The sequence below is a fragment of the Nerophis lumbriciformis genome, linkage group LG10 (assembly GCF_033978685.3).
Source record: "Nerophis lumbriciformis linkage group LG10, RoL_Nlum_v2.1, whole genome shotgun sequence".
In the NCBI taxonomy this organism is placed as follows: domain Eukaryota; kingdom Metazoa; phylum Chordata; class Actinopteri; order Syngnathiformes; family Syngnathidae; genus Nerophis; species Nerophis lumbriciformis.
The window spans coordinates 33,325,084-33,342,867 of record NC_084557.2 but is presented as its reverse complement, the minus strand read 5'-3'; the positions used below and the strand labels follow the sequence as shown (position 1 = coordinate 33,342,867).

General features: G+C 39.0%; 1 protein-coding gene across 2 annotated transcripts in view; it reads left to right on the top strand.

The window, feature by feature from the left end:
- Positions 1 to 15,509, top strand: part of mical2b (microtubule associated monooxygenase, calponin and LIM domain containing 2b) — a 123,200-nt gene extending 107,691 nt beyond the window's left edge. For both annotated transcript variants that reach the window (XM_061969796.2, XM_061969798.2), the window contains 7 exons: positions 1,270 to 1,601; positions 3,646 to 3,716; positions 3,789 to 3,878; positions 10,554 to 10,647; positions 14,093 to 14,201; positions 14,303 to 14,376; positions 14,455 to 15,509. In XM_061969796.2, the coding sequence (XP_061825780.2) occupies positions 1,270 to 1,601; positions 3,646 to 3,716; positions 3,789 to 3,878; positions 10,554 to 10,647; positions 14,093 to 14,201; positions 14,303 to 14,376; positions 14,455 to 14,690 (1,006 nt within the window). In that variant the 3' untranslated portion in view covers positions 14,691 to 15,509. The remainder of the gene's footprint in view (positions 1 to 1,269; positions 1,602 to 3,645; positions 3,717 to 3,788; positions 3,879 to 10,553; positions 10,648 to 14,092; positions 14,202 to 14,302; positions 14,377 to 14,454) is intronic.
- The last annotated feature ends 2,275 nt before the right edge of the window (positions 15,510 to 17,784 follow it).

The window sequence follows — 17,784 nt, the reverse complement described above, 5'->3', positions numbered from 1 at the left end:
ACAATCCGGGGTGTGGGGGGGGGGTTTGGTTATCATCAGTCATCAACAATTGAGAACAGAGAAATGGATATTGAAACAGTGTAGGTCTGACTTGGTAGGATATGTACAGCAAGTAGTGGATATATATATAGAGAGAGAGAGATCAGAAGGCATAAGAAAAAGTATCTGCATTTGATTGTTTACATTTGATTATTAACAATTCGGGGAGGGTGTTAGTTTAGGGTTGAAGTTGCCTGGAGGTGTACTTTTATTGCGGTTTTGAAGGAGGATAGAGATGCCCTTTCTTTTATACCTGTTGGGAGCGCATTCCACATTGATGTGGCATAGAAAGAGAATGAGTTAAGACCTTTGTTAGATGCTTAGAGATAGGGTGAGAAGCTCTGTCATCCGAGAGGAGCTCAAAGTAAAGCCGCTGCTCCTCCACATCAAGAGGAACCAGATGAGGTGGTTCGGGCATCTGGTCAGGATGCCACCCGAACGCCTCCCTAGGGAGGTGTTTCGGGCACGTCCGACCGGTAGGAGGCCACGGGGAAGACCCAGGACACGTTGGGAAGACTATCTCTCCCGGCTAGCCTGGGAACGCCTCGGGATTCCCCGGGAGGAGCTGGACAAAGTGGCTGGGGAGAGGGAAGTCTGGGCTTCCCTGCTTAGGCTGCTGCCCCCGCGACCCGACCTCGGATAAGCGGAAGAAGATGGATGGACAAAAACAACCTGTGTCCTGCTGACACACACAGTCACTAGCCCAGGGGTGCACTCAGTTTAAAACCACAAAACTCCCTTACTTTAACAGTCAGGTCAATACAATGATTAAGAATAGAAAATAAAAATCCACCTTGTTGGTTAATCTTTTTTGCGTGCAGCAGAAAGAGGGGGGGGGCGGTGTCGACACCGCTGTGGAAACTTCTTAAATGTTTCAAACCAAACATTGCTTGTCCATTCCTTTCCACTAGAAAAAAACACTTAAAAAGCATGCAAAGTAGCTAACAGCAGCACATTGGATGTGCTGCCTGACACATAATGGTTGCGCTGCAGGCACACAGTGGGTGAATGAAACATTGGTACACAGAGACGAGGTTTGTACAACAAAGCATATTTGTATACAGAGACAAGGTTCGTACACCGAAACATATTTTTATTCGGTCTGTGGTTCGTAGATCGAAAAGTTTGTACAATGAGGGTTTCGTAAATCGAGGTTCCCACTGTACAAAACATGTTAACATCATCAGCGTGTCTTGAATTTCAAATAAATGTATCTTTACACCCCAAAAGGAGGCCCATACGTCACGGTCCACCCAGACAGAGGCCTATGTCAGAAGGAGCGTTAAATTTTAATGCTCACCTCGGCGCATCTGATCCAGGGTCATCCAAAGAGAAGAATGCAAGAAAGCATGAGATGTCCTCTCAGTCACAGCAAGTCTCCCTAAAGGGCCGCAGAGACTCAGGAGGGGTCTTCAGAGATGATATCTCATCGTCGTCCAGACGGAAGGTCAGCCTTTTCTCCTCGCTGAGGCTCAAGAAGAGGGAGGCATCAGAGACAGACGGGAACGACCAGGAGCATCAAAAAGAAATTCGGATGATTCTTACCAATCTTAGAAACAAAGGTAAGGGTTGTTCTGTGCCTATTGATTGTCTTAATTCAATATATCTCTCTGAAGCCATGTCCTAATTTGTAACATCTCTATAGAGTTTGTTTACCTGGGTTTTCTCCAGGTACTCTGCCACATGGTGTCCCAATAACATTCATGTTAGGGTAATTGTAGACTTTGTTCATTTTGACAGCAGTGTTTAATTTAGGTCTGACATAAATGCCTTAGTTTTTGTCATCTAAATTAATAAAAAAAAATGTATCTAGTTTTAGTCAGCCAAGTTTCACATCAGCTTAAATAACAGTAAATGTTTGCCCCTTCTACACTAAACCGGCTAAGGTAATCCAGGGTAAATCCCACCTCACTTTATCCTTGTCCACACACACAATGGTGGTTTAAGACCCCTTCCCCCTCTCCGTCCACCGGCGCAACGCAACCTAGTAAGCATGCGTGCAAAATGTGCACGTTATAGTCACCTCCAGTGTTGCTTTGTGTGCAAGTTCATAAATGTAACTTATCTGAACAATATCCAGTGTTGTGGTATTTCAAAGAACTGGAATCCAGTGTGCTGTGGGGCCCTATTGTAGTGAATCACACCTGAGCCATCATAAAATAATCAAATCTTTAATGGATAAGTGAAAGTAAACAATGTGATAAAGAACATTTTACAACAATCAAACTAGGGATCTAGATATCTGGTCAGGACACTCCTCACTCTTTTGCCTCCACCTTCATTGTCCATTTGTTGACTTTATATTCTCTGGACCTAAACGTTGAATCCGCGAAATACATGGCGGACAATAACTGATACAGTCTGCTTTGCCAGTCCAAAAGCATTCGCCGTTTTCCATAGTCTTCCCTCGACGGCCAGGTAATACAAAGTACATGCTACCTTTTTTTTTATCACGCCCGCATTCTCGTTGTCTCTCTTTCGACAAATGGATGAAGTTTTTTCGGTAAGTAGAATCACAGCTGACCTGGACAATCGAAAGTTCTCTTGCCGTCTGAGAAGTGTTGTATCCGAAATAGCTGCAATCGCGCTTTTTCTTTTCTTAAGGTATTCATGTGTGATTTCCACAAGCGTCTGTACATAAGGAAGGAGAAACACGGGCATGTCTGGATGACTCGCCTCCATGTTTCCAATGGTTAGCTCCGAGTTACGAAACTGCTTTATTATGAAGCTGACTGTGGCGCGTTCTTTCTGTTGTCACTTCCTGTGTGGGGCGCGGTCTGTCTGGCGTCACTTCCTCTCCGAACTCAGTTTGTAAACGATCAATGGGTCCATACAAAGCTGAGAGCCTGAGAATCAAGAAATAGACGGCGCACTTACCCATGTAAAAAATTATCCAAATAGGAGAAACCTTAAACGATGATTTAGTGTGGCCGATAAGGGGCTTAGGCTAAATAATTATTCGTTTAAGGGGTTAGCCTTAGTCGCCTTTTTTCTTCTTCTCTTTCTCCCAGGTGTACACATATTACGATGTGGGGCTTGTTAAATGCATACCGTTTTGTTTTTGAGAAATCCAAGTTATCTCTCAAAGAAAAGCATCTGATTGGTTCTCCTTTTGTAACTCACTTCCAGCTGATCTCCAATGCACTGTTTAAGTGCAGTGATTGGATATATTCCAAACTTGTACGACCCATCAACAAGTCAAAATTAAACATGATTGGATTTCGTTTGTCCAAATTTTCGTCTTGTTTTTATTTGTTGACTAAAATGTATTTTGTCAACGTCTGTATCAACGTGCATTTTTTTTAGTTATCGTCTCATTTAAGTCAGGGAAAAATAGATTTTAGACAATAACTGAGACGAAAATTATTAGTCAACAAAATAACACTGACTCACACTTGACCAATCGTACCACCCGGGGACCATCTTTACCGCCAAAATGCGGTACATTTAGCTAGTCTGATTGCAGTAAACACATCCAAACTGTTTTTTTGCTTAAATTCTTTGTATGTTGTTTCTTGTAAACATTTCAATGGAAGAACATAACAGATTAATTTTAACTGGATCAGATGCTGGACAATATTAAATGTTTCATTTTATCTACTGTAGCATCCAGTCAGCAGAATCTGGCGGAGCCATTCTCTTCTGATGATGAAAATGAAACACCAGCTGTTCACAGGGTTTGTATAATAGGACGCTGACATTAGTTCCATGTCTGTATTTTCTGAAGTGTTGGATATTTCTGTTCCTAGGTGTCCTCCAAACAAAAGCAAAGGAGGCAAGAAGGGACAGTGGCCCTGCAGGCCAAACGAGATCAACTAAAGAGGTTGCATAGGGCTCAGGTACTCCTGATTTATACTGAAATACTTAGTTCTTGTTAAATATCTATTTTGTTAGTTTAGATGCAGTTGTGAAACATTTGAGTCTCTGAGTACTGAATTCAAAATGTTTTGCATCCTTGCTGGATCTTATTGTATTCCTTTTCATATTACCCACGCTTTTCTCAACCTTCATAAACACATCCCTTAATGTGGTCACTATGACACTGCAGTTGGCCCAAACATATGTTCATGATTCTGATAATTCCCACTAGAAAAACACATTAGGATAGAAGTCAAGGGTTGGAATTGGGGGTTAAATCACCAAAATGATTCCCGGGCGCGGCCACCGCTGCTGCCCACTGCTCCCCTCACCTCCCAGGGGGTGATCAAGGGTGATGGGTCAAATGCAGAGAATAATCTCGCCACACCTAGTGTGTGTGTGACAATCATTGGTACTTTAACTTTAACTTTAACATACAATATTAAATAACGTAGAAATAAATGCATTATCACCACAACTGCTCAGTTTATTGCATACTTGCCAACCCTCCCGGATTTTCCGGGAGACTCCCGAAATTCAGCGCCTCTCCCGAAAACCTCCCGGGACAAATTATCTCCCGAAAATCTCCCGAAATTCAGGCGGACCTGAGTGACGTGTTGACAGCCTGTTTTCACGTCCGCTTTTCCACAATATAAACGGTGTGCCTGCCCAATGACGTTATAACTGTAGAATGATCGAGGGCGAGTTCTTGGTTCCTTATGTGGGTTTATTGTTAGGCAGTTTCATTAACGTCCTCCCAGCGCGGTAACAACACACAACAACAGCAGTCATGTTTTGGTCTACCGTAAAGCAGTTCGTCTGCCGTAAACAGCAATGTTGTGACACTCTTAAACAGGACAATACTGCCATCTAGTGCATTTGATGAAAGCACTTTTGTGCGTGCCACACAGCAATGCATCGTCAGAGAGGGTGTTCAGCATGGTTAGAAAAATAGTGACAGAGAATAGAACAAGGATGGACAATTCAACCCTTAACTCAACAAGTATATGTGTAAATAAATGAACACTGAAATTCAAGTATTTCTTATATATATATATATATATATATATATATATATATATATATATATATATATATATACAATAAAATAAATACCGTATATATTTATATATACAATAAAATAAATATATATTTATAGCTAGAGTTCACTGAAAGTCAAGTATTTCTTTTATATATGTATATATATATATATATATATATATATATATATATATGAAATACTTGACTTGGTGAATTCTAGCTGTAAATATACTCCTCCCCTCTTAGCCACGCCCCCAACCACGCCCCCCCACCCACCTCCCGAAATCGGAGGTCTCAAGGTTGGCAAGTATGGTTTATTGATAATATATCCTGTATGGCCAGATTAAATATCCTGTTTAGTAGGGATGTAACAATTCGTTTTAACTTAGATTCGATAATTATGGTTGCCGATACGATTCAGGAACAATCTCATTTTTATTTTTTTCAATCCAAAAACAATTCGGTGAGTTGAAATCCTTTCAGTAACTTTTCAGCAAAAAAAATCAACAAGTGTGACTGTCAAACAAATACTGGATATTGGACACTGCAGGTGAATTTTCTTGTATTTCTGTTGTTTCTTGTAAGGGAATTCAATCCGATCCAATGCCCTTTATTTATAAAGCACTATTAACAACAAAACTGTCTCCAGAGTGCTGCACATACAAAATAAACGATAAGTCATCAAATTGCAAGTATTTAAAATGAAACAAGTAAACAATAAACAAGCAAAAAATAATAATAGAATAAAATACATCAATAAAATAATAAAAACAAATCATTATAATAAAATAAAACAATAAAAGAAACAGAGGATCACAAGACCACAATTAGGTATAATTCAATTATGGATACAAACAAGCAAGTAAACAATTAATGGCCAATGCATTCATATCTTATTTGAATAAAGTGCAACCAACATTTTAGGTTGAATTAACAAGAGGAACCCCGATAGGGACAAGCAGTAGAAAATAGAAAATGGATGGATGGAAACTTTTTCTGCTCTCATTTTCAACATTCAAGCAATTTTCAATAAAACTACAGTAACCAACATTTTAACAGTAGGTTGACCTGCTAAATATAGTTCCCCGGCCCAGCCATATCTGTATTCTGTTCTCCGCCCTGGTGTCGCCGATGACAGAGTCCCAGGTGTGCGGAAGCATGTACGCCCCTCATATGATGGTGTTGGCCCCTCGCTTCCTAATTTCCATAGCCTTCTTGATCCATCTCTTTTCTTTTTCATTAAATGACTTCTCCTTGGCTGCCAGGCTTCTCCTGGCAGCCAAGGAGAAGTCGGTGCGTCGTCGTAACTTGCTCCGCTGTCACTTCCGTTTTGTCGGTGATGTCTTTTTTTTGGCCTAAGGTGTTGCACCTTTCGATTGTGTTGTTTGTCTTTGTTGTAGATTTTGCAATCGTGCTGTAGCTGAAAGTTTTTGTGTTGTAATTTATGTTGTCTTTTGGCGTTCGTTCAGACCTTTCTCTCGCCATTTTTGTTTTGATGACGTCACACACGGGCAAAATAGACTTAACATTTAACGTCCTTTATTATTAAAAGTGCTAAACTTCATAAAAAGTCTGCCGTTCTTAAATTTAATTTTTTAACTTTTTCTAGTATCAATAAATTCTATCGATTCCCTTTTTAAAACGATCTCGGAGCGATACCTATCTTTCGGGGGCAAACTTACCGAACACAGATATACCGTATTTTTAGGACTATAAGTCGCAGTTTTTTCCATAAATTTGGCCGGGCTCCAGTGCGACTTATATATATGTTTTTTTTCTTCTTTATTATGCATTTTCGGCAGGTGCGACTTATACTCCGGTGCGACTTATACTCCGAAAAATACAGTCCTTGCAATTTAGGAATATAAATCGCTTGATTTATCGATCAATTGTTACATTCATACTGTTTAGCAAATTTGGGGTGTCCCAATACGACTTTTTCACTTCCGATATGATTTTGATATTGGCACCTTAAGTTTTGGCCGATACCGATATTGTTCCAGTATGATAAATGGTAAATGGGTTATACTTGTATAGCGCTTTTCTACCTTCAAGGTACTCAAAGTGCTTTGACACTATTTCCACATTCACCCATTGACACACACATTCACATACTGCTGGTGGGAGCTGCCATGCAAGGCCCTAACCACGACCCATCAGGAGCAAGGGTGAAGTGTCTTGCTCAAGGACACAACGGACGTGACGAGGTTGGTAGAAGGTGGGGATTGAACCAGGAACCCTCAGGTTGCTGGCACGGCCACTCTCCCAACCGCGCCACGGCGTGGTATTAGCAGCAATCAATCATAGTGCATTATTTTATAGTGTGGAATGTTAGAACAACTTCAATCAATTGAAATTACTCAAACAGAAATCAATGGTAGTTATTAAAAAACACTGACCTATTATTATCCAAATGAAATGGAATTACACTATCTTTAAGTTGAAGATAAGTGATAATTGTTTTTTGGTGACACTTAGTGGCCACTAGGGTATACCGGTACTAATAAAGTATTGCGGTAATAATCAATTGGAAACGGCTGATGAAACAAAACACACGTCATTGACCCACTAGCTGAGGAAGCAAGCTCTCCAATTAGTTAAACAGACTCAATAAGTCCACGGTGACGTGTTGGTGAATTTACGATACTGAAACAATACAAAATAAATGCCATTGTCAGTTAATGACACTAGCAAAGACACTTATAATAGCATAGTAGCTAAAGCCAACGACGCTAGCTTCATTACATTACCATAGCAAGTACAACTATGCATAAAAACGGTTTAGTATGTAAAAATATTTTAGTTATACTGTAAAACTTACAAATGTTCCTTGGAGTGATAAATGAAAAATCCATACAAGTAGAAACACTATAGATGGTTAGAAGACCGAACGACAACTGTACTTCCGGTAGGTTCATAACACAGTCTAAACAGACGGACAATACAGCCACTGCAGCACCTGAAGTGAGCAAAATTGGCCAAAAGATGGCGCCATAGCACAAACAATAACACACCTATTCAGTGTGTTTTCTTTGTTAATTTAAACTATTTAATTTAGCCAGCCGTCGGCAAAGAAAAATCCATAAACTAGCCACACCGTTTTATAAGCTGCAGGGTTCAAATCCTCGGAAAAACGTAGCAGTTTATAGTCCGGAATTTACAGAAATCGGCTAGTTCAAGGTGGCTAGTAATGCAGCTAATGGAAGCAATCCATTCTGCCTCTAAATCACTCTAAAACACATCCTACAACCGCCAACAATACTTCATTTATGTTTTGTAACCGGTCTAATAACCAAGCTGTAGCAACATTGTTATCGTAAGAGCGAACACAGAGGTGCTGTTTTTCTTGCCTTGCAACGGCATGTTATGGCATTAGCCATAAGATAGCTTGTGCGTCAGCAGCTGAATAGCTTTTGGGTTTGTAATGCTGAACACATTAACTGAAAAACATGAACAATCCTATTGCAGTAGCTGTTAAGTATTAGCCGACATTCCATGTTTTGTTTGTACACAGTTGGCTCGACAGTCGTAATAACAAGCATGACATGCTGCATGTATCGTGATCAATATTATAGTGACTTACTTGATATACAGCTGTCTGTTTTGTCGAGCTGTCTGGGGACTTTTTTTTCCCAGTTGATTTTGGGTAAGCACTCCATTTCTGTCGGCACATTTACACCATCCTTCAGCTCAAATAAGCAGCAGTTCATAATCCGTATATTCGGGTTCCAAAAGATAAGGTTGTGAATCCTCAAAAATAGTCATCTTTGTCGTCTATTACCAAGTGTGTCATGATTACAACACATAAGCGTTTGTTGCCGGAAGTAGGAAGTTCGTTGGCATTGGCACTGAAATAAATGCGCCCAAGAAATAAGTTCCAGCAATGCATAAAATGACCAAAGTACGGTAAATATATTACATATTACATATTGTTATGAATGTGTGTTACTACATATATATATATATAATATACATTATATTTATACTTGCAGTGTGTGTATGAAACGTTGATGGAGGGTTTTGAAGATGTTTTAGAGGGCTTTGAAGGCAACATGTTGACTCCCATTAGCCCCATCTTGCGTTTTTTGGGGGGTTTTTTATCCTTAAAATTAGAGATGTCCGATAATATCGGCCTGCCGATATTATCGGCCGATAAATGCGTTAAAATGTAATATCGGAAATTATCGGTATCGTTTTTTTATTATCGGTATCGGGTTTTTTATTTATTTTTATTTTTTTTATTAAATCAACATAAGAAACACAAGATACACTTACAATTAGGGCACCAACCCAAAAAACCTTCCTCCCCCATTTACACTCATTCACACTTATTCACACAAAAGGGTTGTTTCTTTCTGTTATTAATATTCTGGTTCCTACATTATATATCAATACAGTCTGCAAGGGATACAGTCCGTAAGCACACATGATTGTGCGTGCTGCTGGTCCACTAATAGTACTAACCTTTAACAGTTAATTTTACTCATTTTCATTAATTACTAGTTTCTATGTAACTGTTTTTATATTGTTTTACTTTCTTTTTTAATTCAAGAAAATGTTTTTAATTTATTTATCTTATTTTATTTTATTAATTTCTTTTAAAAGTACCTTATCTTCACCATACCTGTTTGTCCAAATTAGGCATAATAATGTGTTAATTCCACGACTGTATATATCGGTTGATATCGGTATCGGTAATTAAAGAGTTGGACATTGGACATCCCTACTTAAAATCCTATTAAAAAAAATATGCGTTCTTGTCTTATGATTATGAATTATAGGCAATTTAAAAAAAAAAAAAAAAAAAAGGGGCATTTCCCCTTTAAGTTATGATGCAGTAAATCAGATGATATGGACACATATTTTCTAATACACTTCTGTCTTGGAGACTTTGTATGTGTAAGTAATATGCAACTATATTTATTTGATAATTGTTTATATTGACAAATGTGATGTTTCAGACTGAAATATTGTTCAAATTACAGTTATTACGTACGTTTAGCTAGTGTGCTGTTGTGTGCTTAGCTGTTGCGTACCTGCTAGCTCCTATCAGCCTATAAACCTACCATGTTTACCTTTTGTACATGACTTCACTAAAATACAAGAAAAGACACGTGTGCTTATTAGAGGACCTTTTTAGATGTTAACAGGGTGTTCAGCTTTGCACAAGTAAACACGCTGCCATACTGCTTGTAATGGAGATTATATAGGAAACTTTAGATGGAAACCGATATAATCTGATTTGTTTTTGCTGATATCAGACCGATATATATCAATATCAGGTCGGTACACTCCTATTGCCAATATTAGATTTTGATTTGAAATGTCATCAGCAGTAAGTACATGTTGGGTAATGTTTAGAACAGCAGAAATGGTCTCGTTGCAATGCAATGGTCTTCTATTATTATCTTTGATCACTCACAATAGAGTTGAGCCTGTCTTATGTTGAACAAAATTGTTGTTCTAACTTTTTTTTTCCCAACTATGAAGAATTAATGGAATCCAGTGTACAAACTGCTACATGATATAATAGCAACAGTAGATATACCCACATGCTTTTTATTGAATTATGTTTATGAGGTGTTATCATGTTGATCAAGCTGTGCTCCATCCAGGTGATTCAGCGACAATTGGAGGAGGTTGGAGAGAAACAAAGAGACGTAGAGGACAGAGGAGTGGCTATAGAAAAGGTTATAAGAGAAGAATCCGGTAAATACACATTAATATACGCATGAGCTACTACTGCATAAGACAGGTGTCTGAAATTAAGAAAGGCTTTACCTTTTTTTTTTTTTTTTTTTTTACATTTTAGTCATTTGTCAGTCAACATAATTATGTCTATGAATGTTCTCATTCATCCAGGTCATTGTCATCTCAGGGCTTTCAATCAATCGCAACTGGACTGTTTGGTTTGTCTTTTGCTGCTCATCCGAAGAGGCTTCTTCAGTTTGTGCTCATAGACTTAGACTGGTCAGATCTAGTCTAGCGGTTTGTGCCAAAACCTTAAATTTTTATACCGTATTTTTTGGACTATAAGTCGCTCCGGAGTATACGTCGCACCGGCTGAAAATGCACAATAAAGAAGGAAAAAAACATATATACGTCACACTTGAGTATTAGTCGCATTTTTTGGGGAAATTTATTTGATAAAATCCAACACCAAGAATAGACATTTAAAAGGCAATTTAAAATAAATAAAGAATAGTGAACAACAGGCTGAATAAGTGTGAGGCATAAATAACCAACTGAGAACGTGCCTGGTATGTTAACGTAACATATTATGGTAAGAGTCATTCAAATAACTATAACATATAGAACATGCTATACGTTTACCAAACAATCTGTCACTCCTAATCGCTAAATCCCATGAAATCTTCTCCCTCGGTGTCGCCTCTGGTATGCGCCCCGCGAGCGTCCTTTCTTTCTGCTGCTCGATTGCCATTTTCTGGTGCATATTTCACTACGTCCAGCTTGTAATCTGCAGTATATGATTTCCTTTTCGGTGCCATTATAGTTCAGTCCTTCTCAGTTTTTAGAAGTTACCGCCAATGTTGATGTGATCCATTTTAATAGCTCCGGCCATCCCAGGACCCACAATGCACTTCTGCCATGACCCGCCCCCGCCAAATTCTTATTGGTTGGCGTGTGAGTGACGATTGCTGACATTTTCTTGTTCGCACACGCGAATGAGATAAATAATATTATTTGATATTTTACGGTAATGTGTTAATAATTTCACACATAAGTCGCTCCGGAGTATACGTCGCACCCACGCCCAAACTATGAAAAAAAACGTTGACTTATAGTCCGAAAAATACGGTACTCCAAAACCAGGAGGGTGTGCCTGGGCAAGGATGGTTTCGCTCTATTGTAGTGAGAAAAACAACTGTCAAAGCCAATGACAGTCGATGAAGTGTAATTTTAAGGTATTGTCTGGCAGAACGATCGCTGTGGATGGACTACTACCAGTCCAAAATAGTTGGAATCCCCCGTAAGCATTGCAGTCAGTTGTAAACAAATGGCACAAAAGGGATTCTGGTTACCTTCTTTGATTAGAATGTTTTTAACTCCTGTTAGTTGTTGGAGGCTAAATTGCAGAGTATTTTAGGAATGGATGAAAGGACAGTGTTGTATGTGGGAGACACGTGGTGTCGCAGACCACCTCCTCTGCTCAGCGATGGTTTTTCAATCTACACAGATGGCTTCTCTCACTCCTCTTTCGTACCATCCGTCCTCCCTGTCCAGAATCTGTGCATGTTTGTTCTCAAAGGAGTGTTGTTTCTCGCTGAGGTGCAAGTAGACAGCTGAGTCTTGGTCTGAAGTGTTTGCCCGTCTATGCTGTGCCATGCATCGGCTTAGTGGTTGTTTTGTTTCCCCAATATATGAATCAGTACATTCACCATTACACCGGATAGCATACACCAGATTGTTTTTGTGGGTGTGGGGTGTCCGGTCTTTAGAATGCACTAGTCTCTGTCTCAGGGTGTTACCTGGTTTGAAATGTACTAGGATGTTGTGTTGGTTAAAAGATCTTCTGAGTTTCTCAGTTAGACCTGGTACATATGGAATGACAACATTTTGTCTGTCACCTTTTTCCTCCTCATCCACTCTGTTCTTGTTTTTTTCTGGAACTGGATGCCCTTTTTACAAACGACCACCTGGGGTAACCACAGGTTTTGCTCAAATGCCTATGCTCTTTCTCTTTGGCCTGTGGGCTGGTAGGAACATTATCACATACAACACGGCTCTTTCAACCATTCTTATAAGACTCTGCAATTTAGCCCCCAACAAATACCAGGATTTTGAAACATTCTGGTGACCAGAATGCATACTTGCCAACCTTGAGACCTCCGATTTCGGGAGGTGGGGGGGTGTCCGGGGGCGTGGTTGGGGGCGTTGTTAAGAGGCGAGGAGTATATTTACAGCTAGAATTCACCAAGTCAAGTATTTCATATATATATATATAAGAAATACTTGACTTTCAGTGAATTCTAGCTATATATATATATATATATATAAGAGAAATACTTGAATTTCAGTGTTCATTTATTTACACATATACACACACATAACACTCATCTACTCATTGTTGAGTTAAGGGTTGAATTGTCCATCCTTGTTCTATTCTCTGTCACTATTTTTCTAACCATGCTGAACACCCTCTTTGATGGTGCATTCTGCTTCGTCTCCTTGTTGTGTGCGCAGTTGTGCACTGCACTCTCTAAAAGCCGTAGATGTTAATTTCACATATGCATGTACAGTAGATGGCAGTATTGCCCTGTTTAAGAGTGTCACAACATTGCTGTTTACGGCAGACAAACTGCTTTACGGTAGACGAAAACATGACTGCTGTAGTTGTGTGTTGTTGCCGTGCTGCAAGGACTTTAATGAAACCGCCTAACAATAAACCTACATAAGAAACCAAGAACTCGCCCTAGATCATTCTACAGTTATAACGTGATTGGGCAGGCACGCTGTTTATATTGTGGGAAAGCGGACGTGAAAACAGGCTGTCAACACGTCACTCAGGTCCGCCTGAATTATCGGGAGATTTTCGGGTTAAAATTTGTCCCGGGAGGTTTTCGGGAGAGGCGCTGAATTTCGGGAGTCTCCCGGAAAATCCGGGAGGGTTGGCAAGTATGCCAGAATGTCATGTGTGCCATTTGTTTACAACTGACTGGAATGCTTACGTGGGGGATTACGACTATTTTGGACTGATAGTAGTCGATCCACAGCGATCGTTCTGCCACACAATAAGGGGAAATTACACTTTAACGACTGTCGTTGGCTTTGACCGTTAAGATTGCTTGTTTGCATCAAAACAGTTTCTCACTACGATAGAGCGAAACCATCCGTGCCCAGGCACACCCTCCTGGTTTTGGGAGTATAAATATTTAGGGTTTCGGTACCACCCGCTAGACTAAATCTGACCAATATAAGTCTATGAGCACGAACTAATGAAGGCTACCCGGATGAGCGGCGAAACATCTTCTGAGACAAACCAAGCAGTCCAGTTGCGATCGATTAAATGCCTTGAAATGTCAACATAATTAATTTCGCCTTCTCTTAGTCTTCTTTCTTTTCTCGTATGTTGTATGTCACCCAAATTTTTACCGTCTTCCAACCCACATTGTCTCTTCATCGTCACTCCTAGGAGACTTTCAGGCAGATGACGGCGACCATGCCCAACTCTATCAATCCTGGTTTAAACTGGTTTTGGAGAAGAACAGATTAGCACGCTATGAGTCTGAGCTCATGATCTTGTAAGTTATTGTTGTGTGTGTGGCCAGACACAGCAGAGCATCCATATTTGGCACTTCCTCTCTTCAGCCAGTAGAGGTCATCTATTGATTTTTCCTCTCAGTGCTCAGGAGCTTGAACTGGAGGACACCCAGTGCCGGCTCCAGCAAGATCTTCGACACAGGATGACAAAAGAAGGTAGTGTACACATGTTAACATTCAGGGGAAAATACAAAATCATTTCTACTGCTCCTTACTTTATTTTCTCTTCTGCAGATACAAACAAGTGTGCCTCTGAGCTGCAGGAAGAGCAGGAGATCCTGTCTGAAATAATGAAGACTGTGGAGAAAAGAGACATGTTAGTGTCCATCTTGGAGGAGCAGAGACTGAAGGAGAGGGCGGAGGACCAGGACCTGGAGAGCATTGTGCTGTCCAAAGGCTACAAGTTCCACTGGGCCCAGGCTAATGACAGCTGGGGGTCGGACGAGGGACAACTGTGGGACAACTGTTAAAAGCCAAAACCAATGCAGTCAATTGAAGGTGATGCACATTACTGAAAGGAACATTTTTTCACTGTTATATTTAAAATCTTGACAATTTAGATTTTATTAAATGGCATACTATTTATTTTAACCTGAAGAGGCTTGGGGGGGGAGCTGCATGTGTGATGTTAAAGGCTAATAACCGACATTGATATATTTAAATACATTTTAACACACAAGCCTTTATCCATAACCGCTGATTGTTTCCTTAAAAGTTGGATTTTTGACTGTTTTTTTTTAGTATGATCACTTTTTGTCACTTTTCCTTGCGTTTTAGTTGAGCACAGATGGAAATGTGATTGTATAAAATCAAATGCACATATATGTAGTGTTCACTAATATTCCCAAATATATGTTGTGCGTGTGAGAAAGTACTAATAGGGTGTTTTTGTTGTTGTTGTTGTTGTTGTTGTTGTTGTTGTTGTGCACCTCATTTAGTTGTGATATTTCACTTGTCCGTGTATATTTAGCCAAACTCTAACCATGGATGCAGTGATTGAGATGGTAACCTACATTTCACATGGCTGACAATGAAGTGTGGACACTCAATACAATTCAGAATGAAAATATGTTATGTTTAACTTTATGGACTAAAGGTCAGCTCCATGCCTCTCCTGAAATGAATGTTTTATTACCACACTGTTGATTTCTTGAATCACATTAATGAATACATTTAAAATGTTTTTTTGTTTACAGTATGTGACAAAGATTGTGCCGTTTTAACATGTTTTTGTTTTAAACTACCTGGTTTTTAAGAGAACAGTCTAATAAAAATGTATTTAAATGTTATATTGCTGTACATGTTTTTTGAGATTGCTTGGTTTTGTGTGACAGTACTTATTCTGTGGTATCATAATTATATATTGTGTGTATATTTGTGTGTATATGTAATGTGCATATACAATTCTTGCATAGAATTATACTTTATACTATCAGATGCATCATACACACTTATGATTGTAATGATCTGTCAAATTTAAATGTTAACTCTGCTGCCCTTTCATAGTTCTATTCATGCTCTTATTATAGCTAGTCGTATGCCTTACAAGTAGGCTTTTATCTTGCTGTACAGTCGTGATCAAAAGTTTAAATACATTTGTAAAGAACATAATGTTTTGATTGATTGATTTTTTATTGAAACCTTTATTAGTAGATTGCACAGTACAGTACATTTCCACACAATTGACCACTAAATGGTAACACCCGAATACGTTTTTCAATTTGTTTAAGTCGGGGTCCACGTTAATCAATTCATGGCTGTCTTGAGTTTCCAATACTTTCTACAACTCTTATTTTTTTGTGATAGAGTGATTGGAGCACATACTTGTTGGTCACAAAAAACATTCATAAAGTTTGGTTATTTTATGAATTTATTATGGGTCTACTGAAAATGTGACCAAATCTACTGGGTCAAAAGTATACATACAGCAATGTTAATATTTGGTTACATGTCCCTTGGAACGTTTCACTGCAATAAGGCACTTTTTATAGCCATCCACAAGCTTCTGGTTGAGTTTTTGACTATATCATTTTTGTTTCATCTGACCACAGAACTTTCCTCCAGAAGGTGATGTCAGATGAAACAAAAATTGAGCTGTTTGGTCACAAAACCCAGCAATATGTTTGGAGGAGAAAAGGTGAGGCCTTTAATCCCAGGAACACCATTCCTACCGCCAAGTCATTCACAACCCCTAAGTAAGACAATAACAAATATGGTTTTCTTTTTTATGCATTTTAATTCGTAAAATATGGCATATATGAGGATCTTTCCTCCAGAAGGTCTTATCTTTGTCCATGGGGTGCCAGATTAAACAAAAATGTTGCTGTTTGGTCACAATACCCAGCAATATGTTTGGAGGAGAAAAGGTGAGGCCTTTTCCCAGGAACACCATGCCTACCGTCAAGTATGGTGGTGGTAGTATTATGCTCTGGGCCTGTTTTGCTGCCAATGGAACTGGTGCTTTACAGAGAGTAAATGGGACAATGAAAAAGGAAGATTACCTCCAAATTCTTCAGGACAACCTAAAATCATCAGCCCGGAAGTTTGGTCTTGGGCGCAGTTGGGTGTTCCAACAGGACAATGACCGCAAATACACGTCAAATGTGGTAAAGGAATGACTAAATCAGGCTAAAATTAAGGTTTTAGAATGGCCTTCCCAAAGTCCTGACTTAAACGTGTGGACAATGCCAAAGAAACAAGTCCATGTCAGAAAACCAACAAATTTAGCTGAACTGCACCAATTTTGTCAAGAGGAGTGGTCAAAAATTCAACCGTAAGCTTGTGGATGGCTACCATAAGTGCCTTATTGCAGTGAAACTTGCCAAGGGACATGTAAGCAAATATTAACATTGCTGTATGTATACTTTTGACCCAGCAGATTTGGTCACATTTTCAGTAGACTCATAATAAATTCATAAAAGAACCAAACTTCATGAATGTTTTTTGTGACAAACAAGTATGAGCTCCAATCATTTTATCACAAAAACATAAGAGTTGTAGACATTATTGGAAACTCAAGACAACCATGACATTATGTTCTTTACAAGTGTATGTAAACTTTTGACCACGACTGTCTGCATTGTATCAACGTTCCCATTAAGGACCACATAAAGAAAAAATGCGAGTTTCCACTTTGATACATTTTATGTATAAAACTACTACAAACCTAATATTTACATCAAAATGTCCACGCCTTTGTGCTACAGGTAGAAAAGGAAATGCATGTAATATATAATATATTGTATTAAGTACTCTTAGAATGCCAATATGCCATTAAAATACAAGCTGCAGGCTTAAGATGGTGCACTTTGAAGGCCCCTGTATTTAAAGTTCCATGAGGGTTATTTCTTGATGAATGTAATAGTTGTTTTAATACAAAAATAAGAGTATCAGTTAATTGTTGTGCTGAGTTCCCTTTTACACCGGATAGCTGTCTATATTTGTAATTTAAGGGTTAATTCAAACTGCAAAAAATAAAGAAATATGGAATTGTATTTAATCTTGTCAGCAGTGGAGTACTTTCAGTGTTGACAAATGTACAACAGTCAGCGTATTTGCACAGAA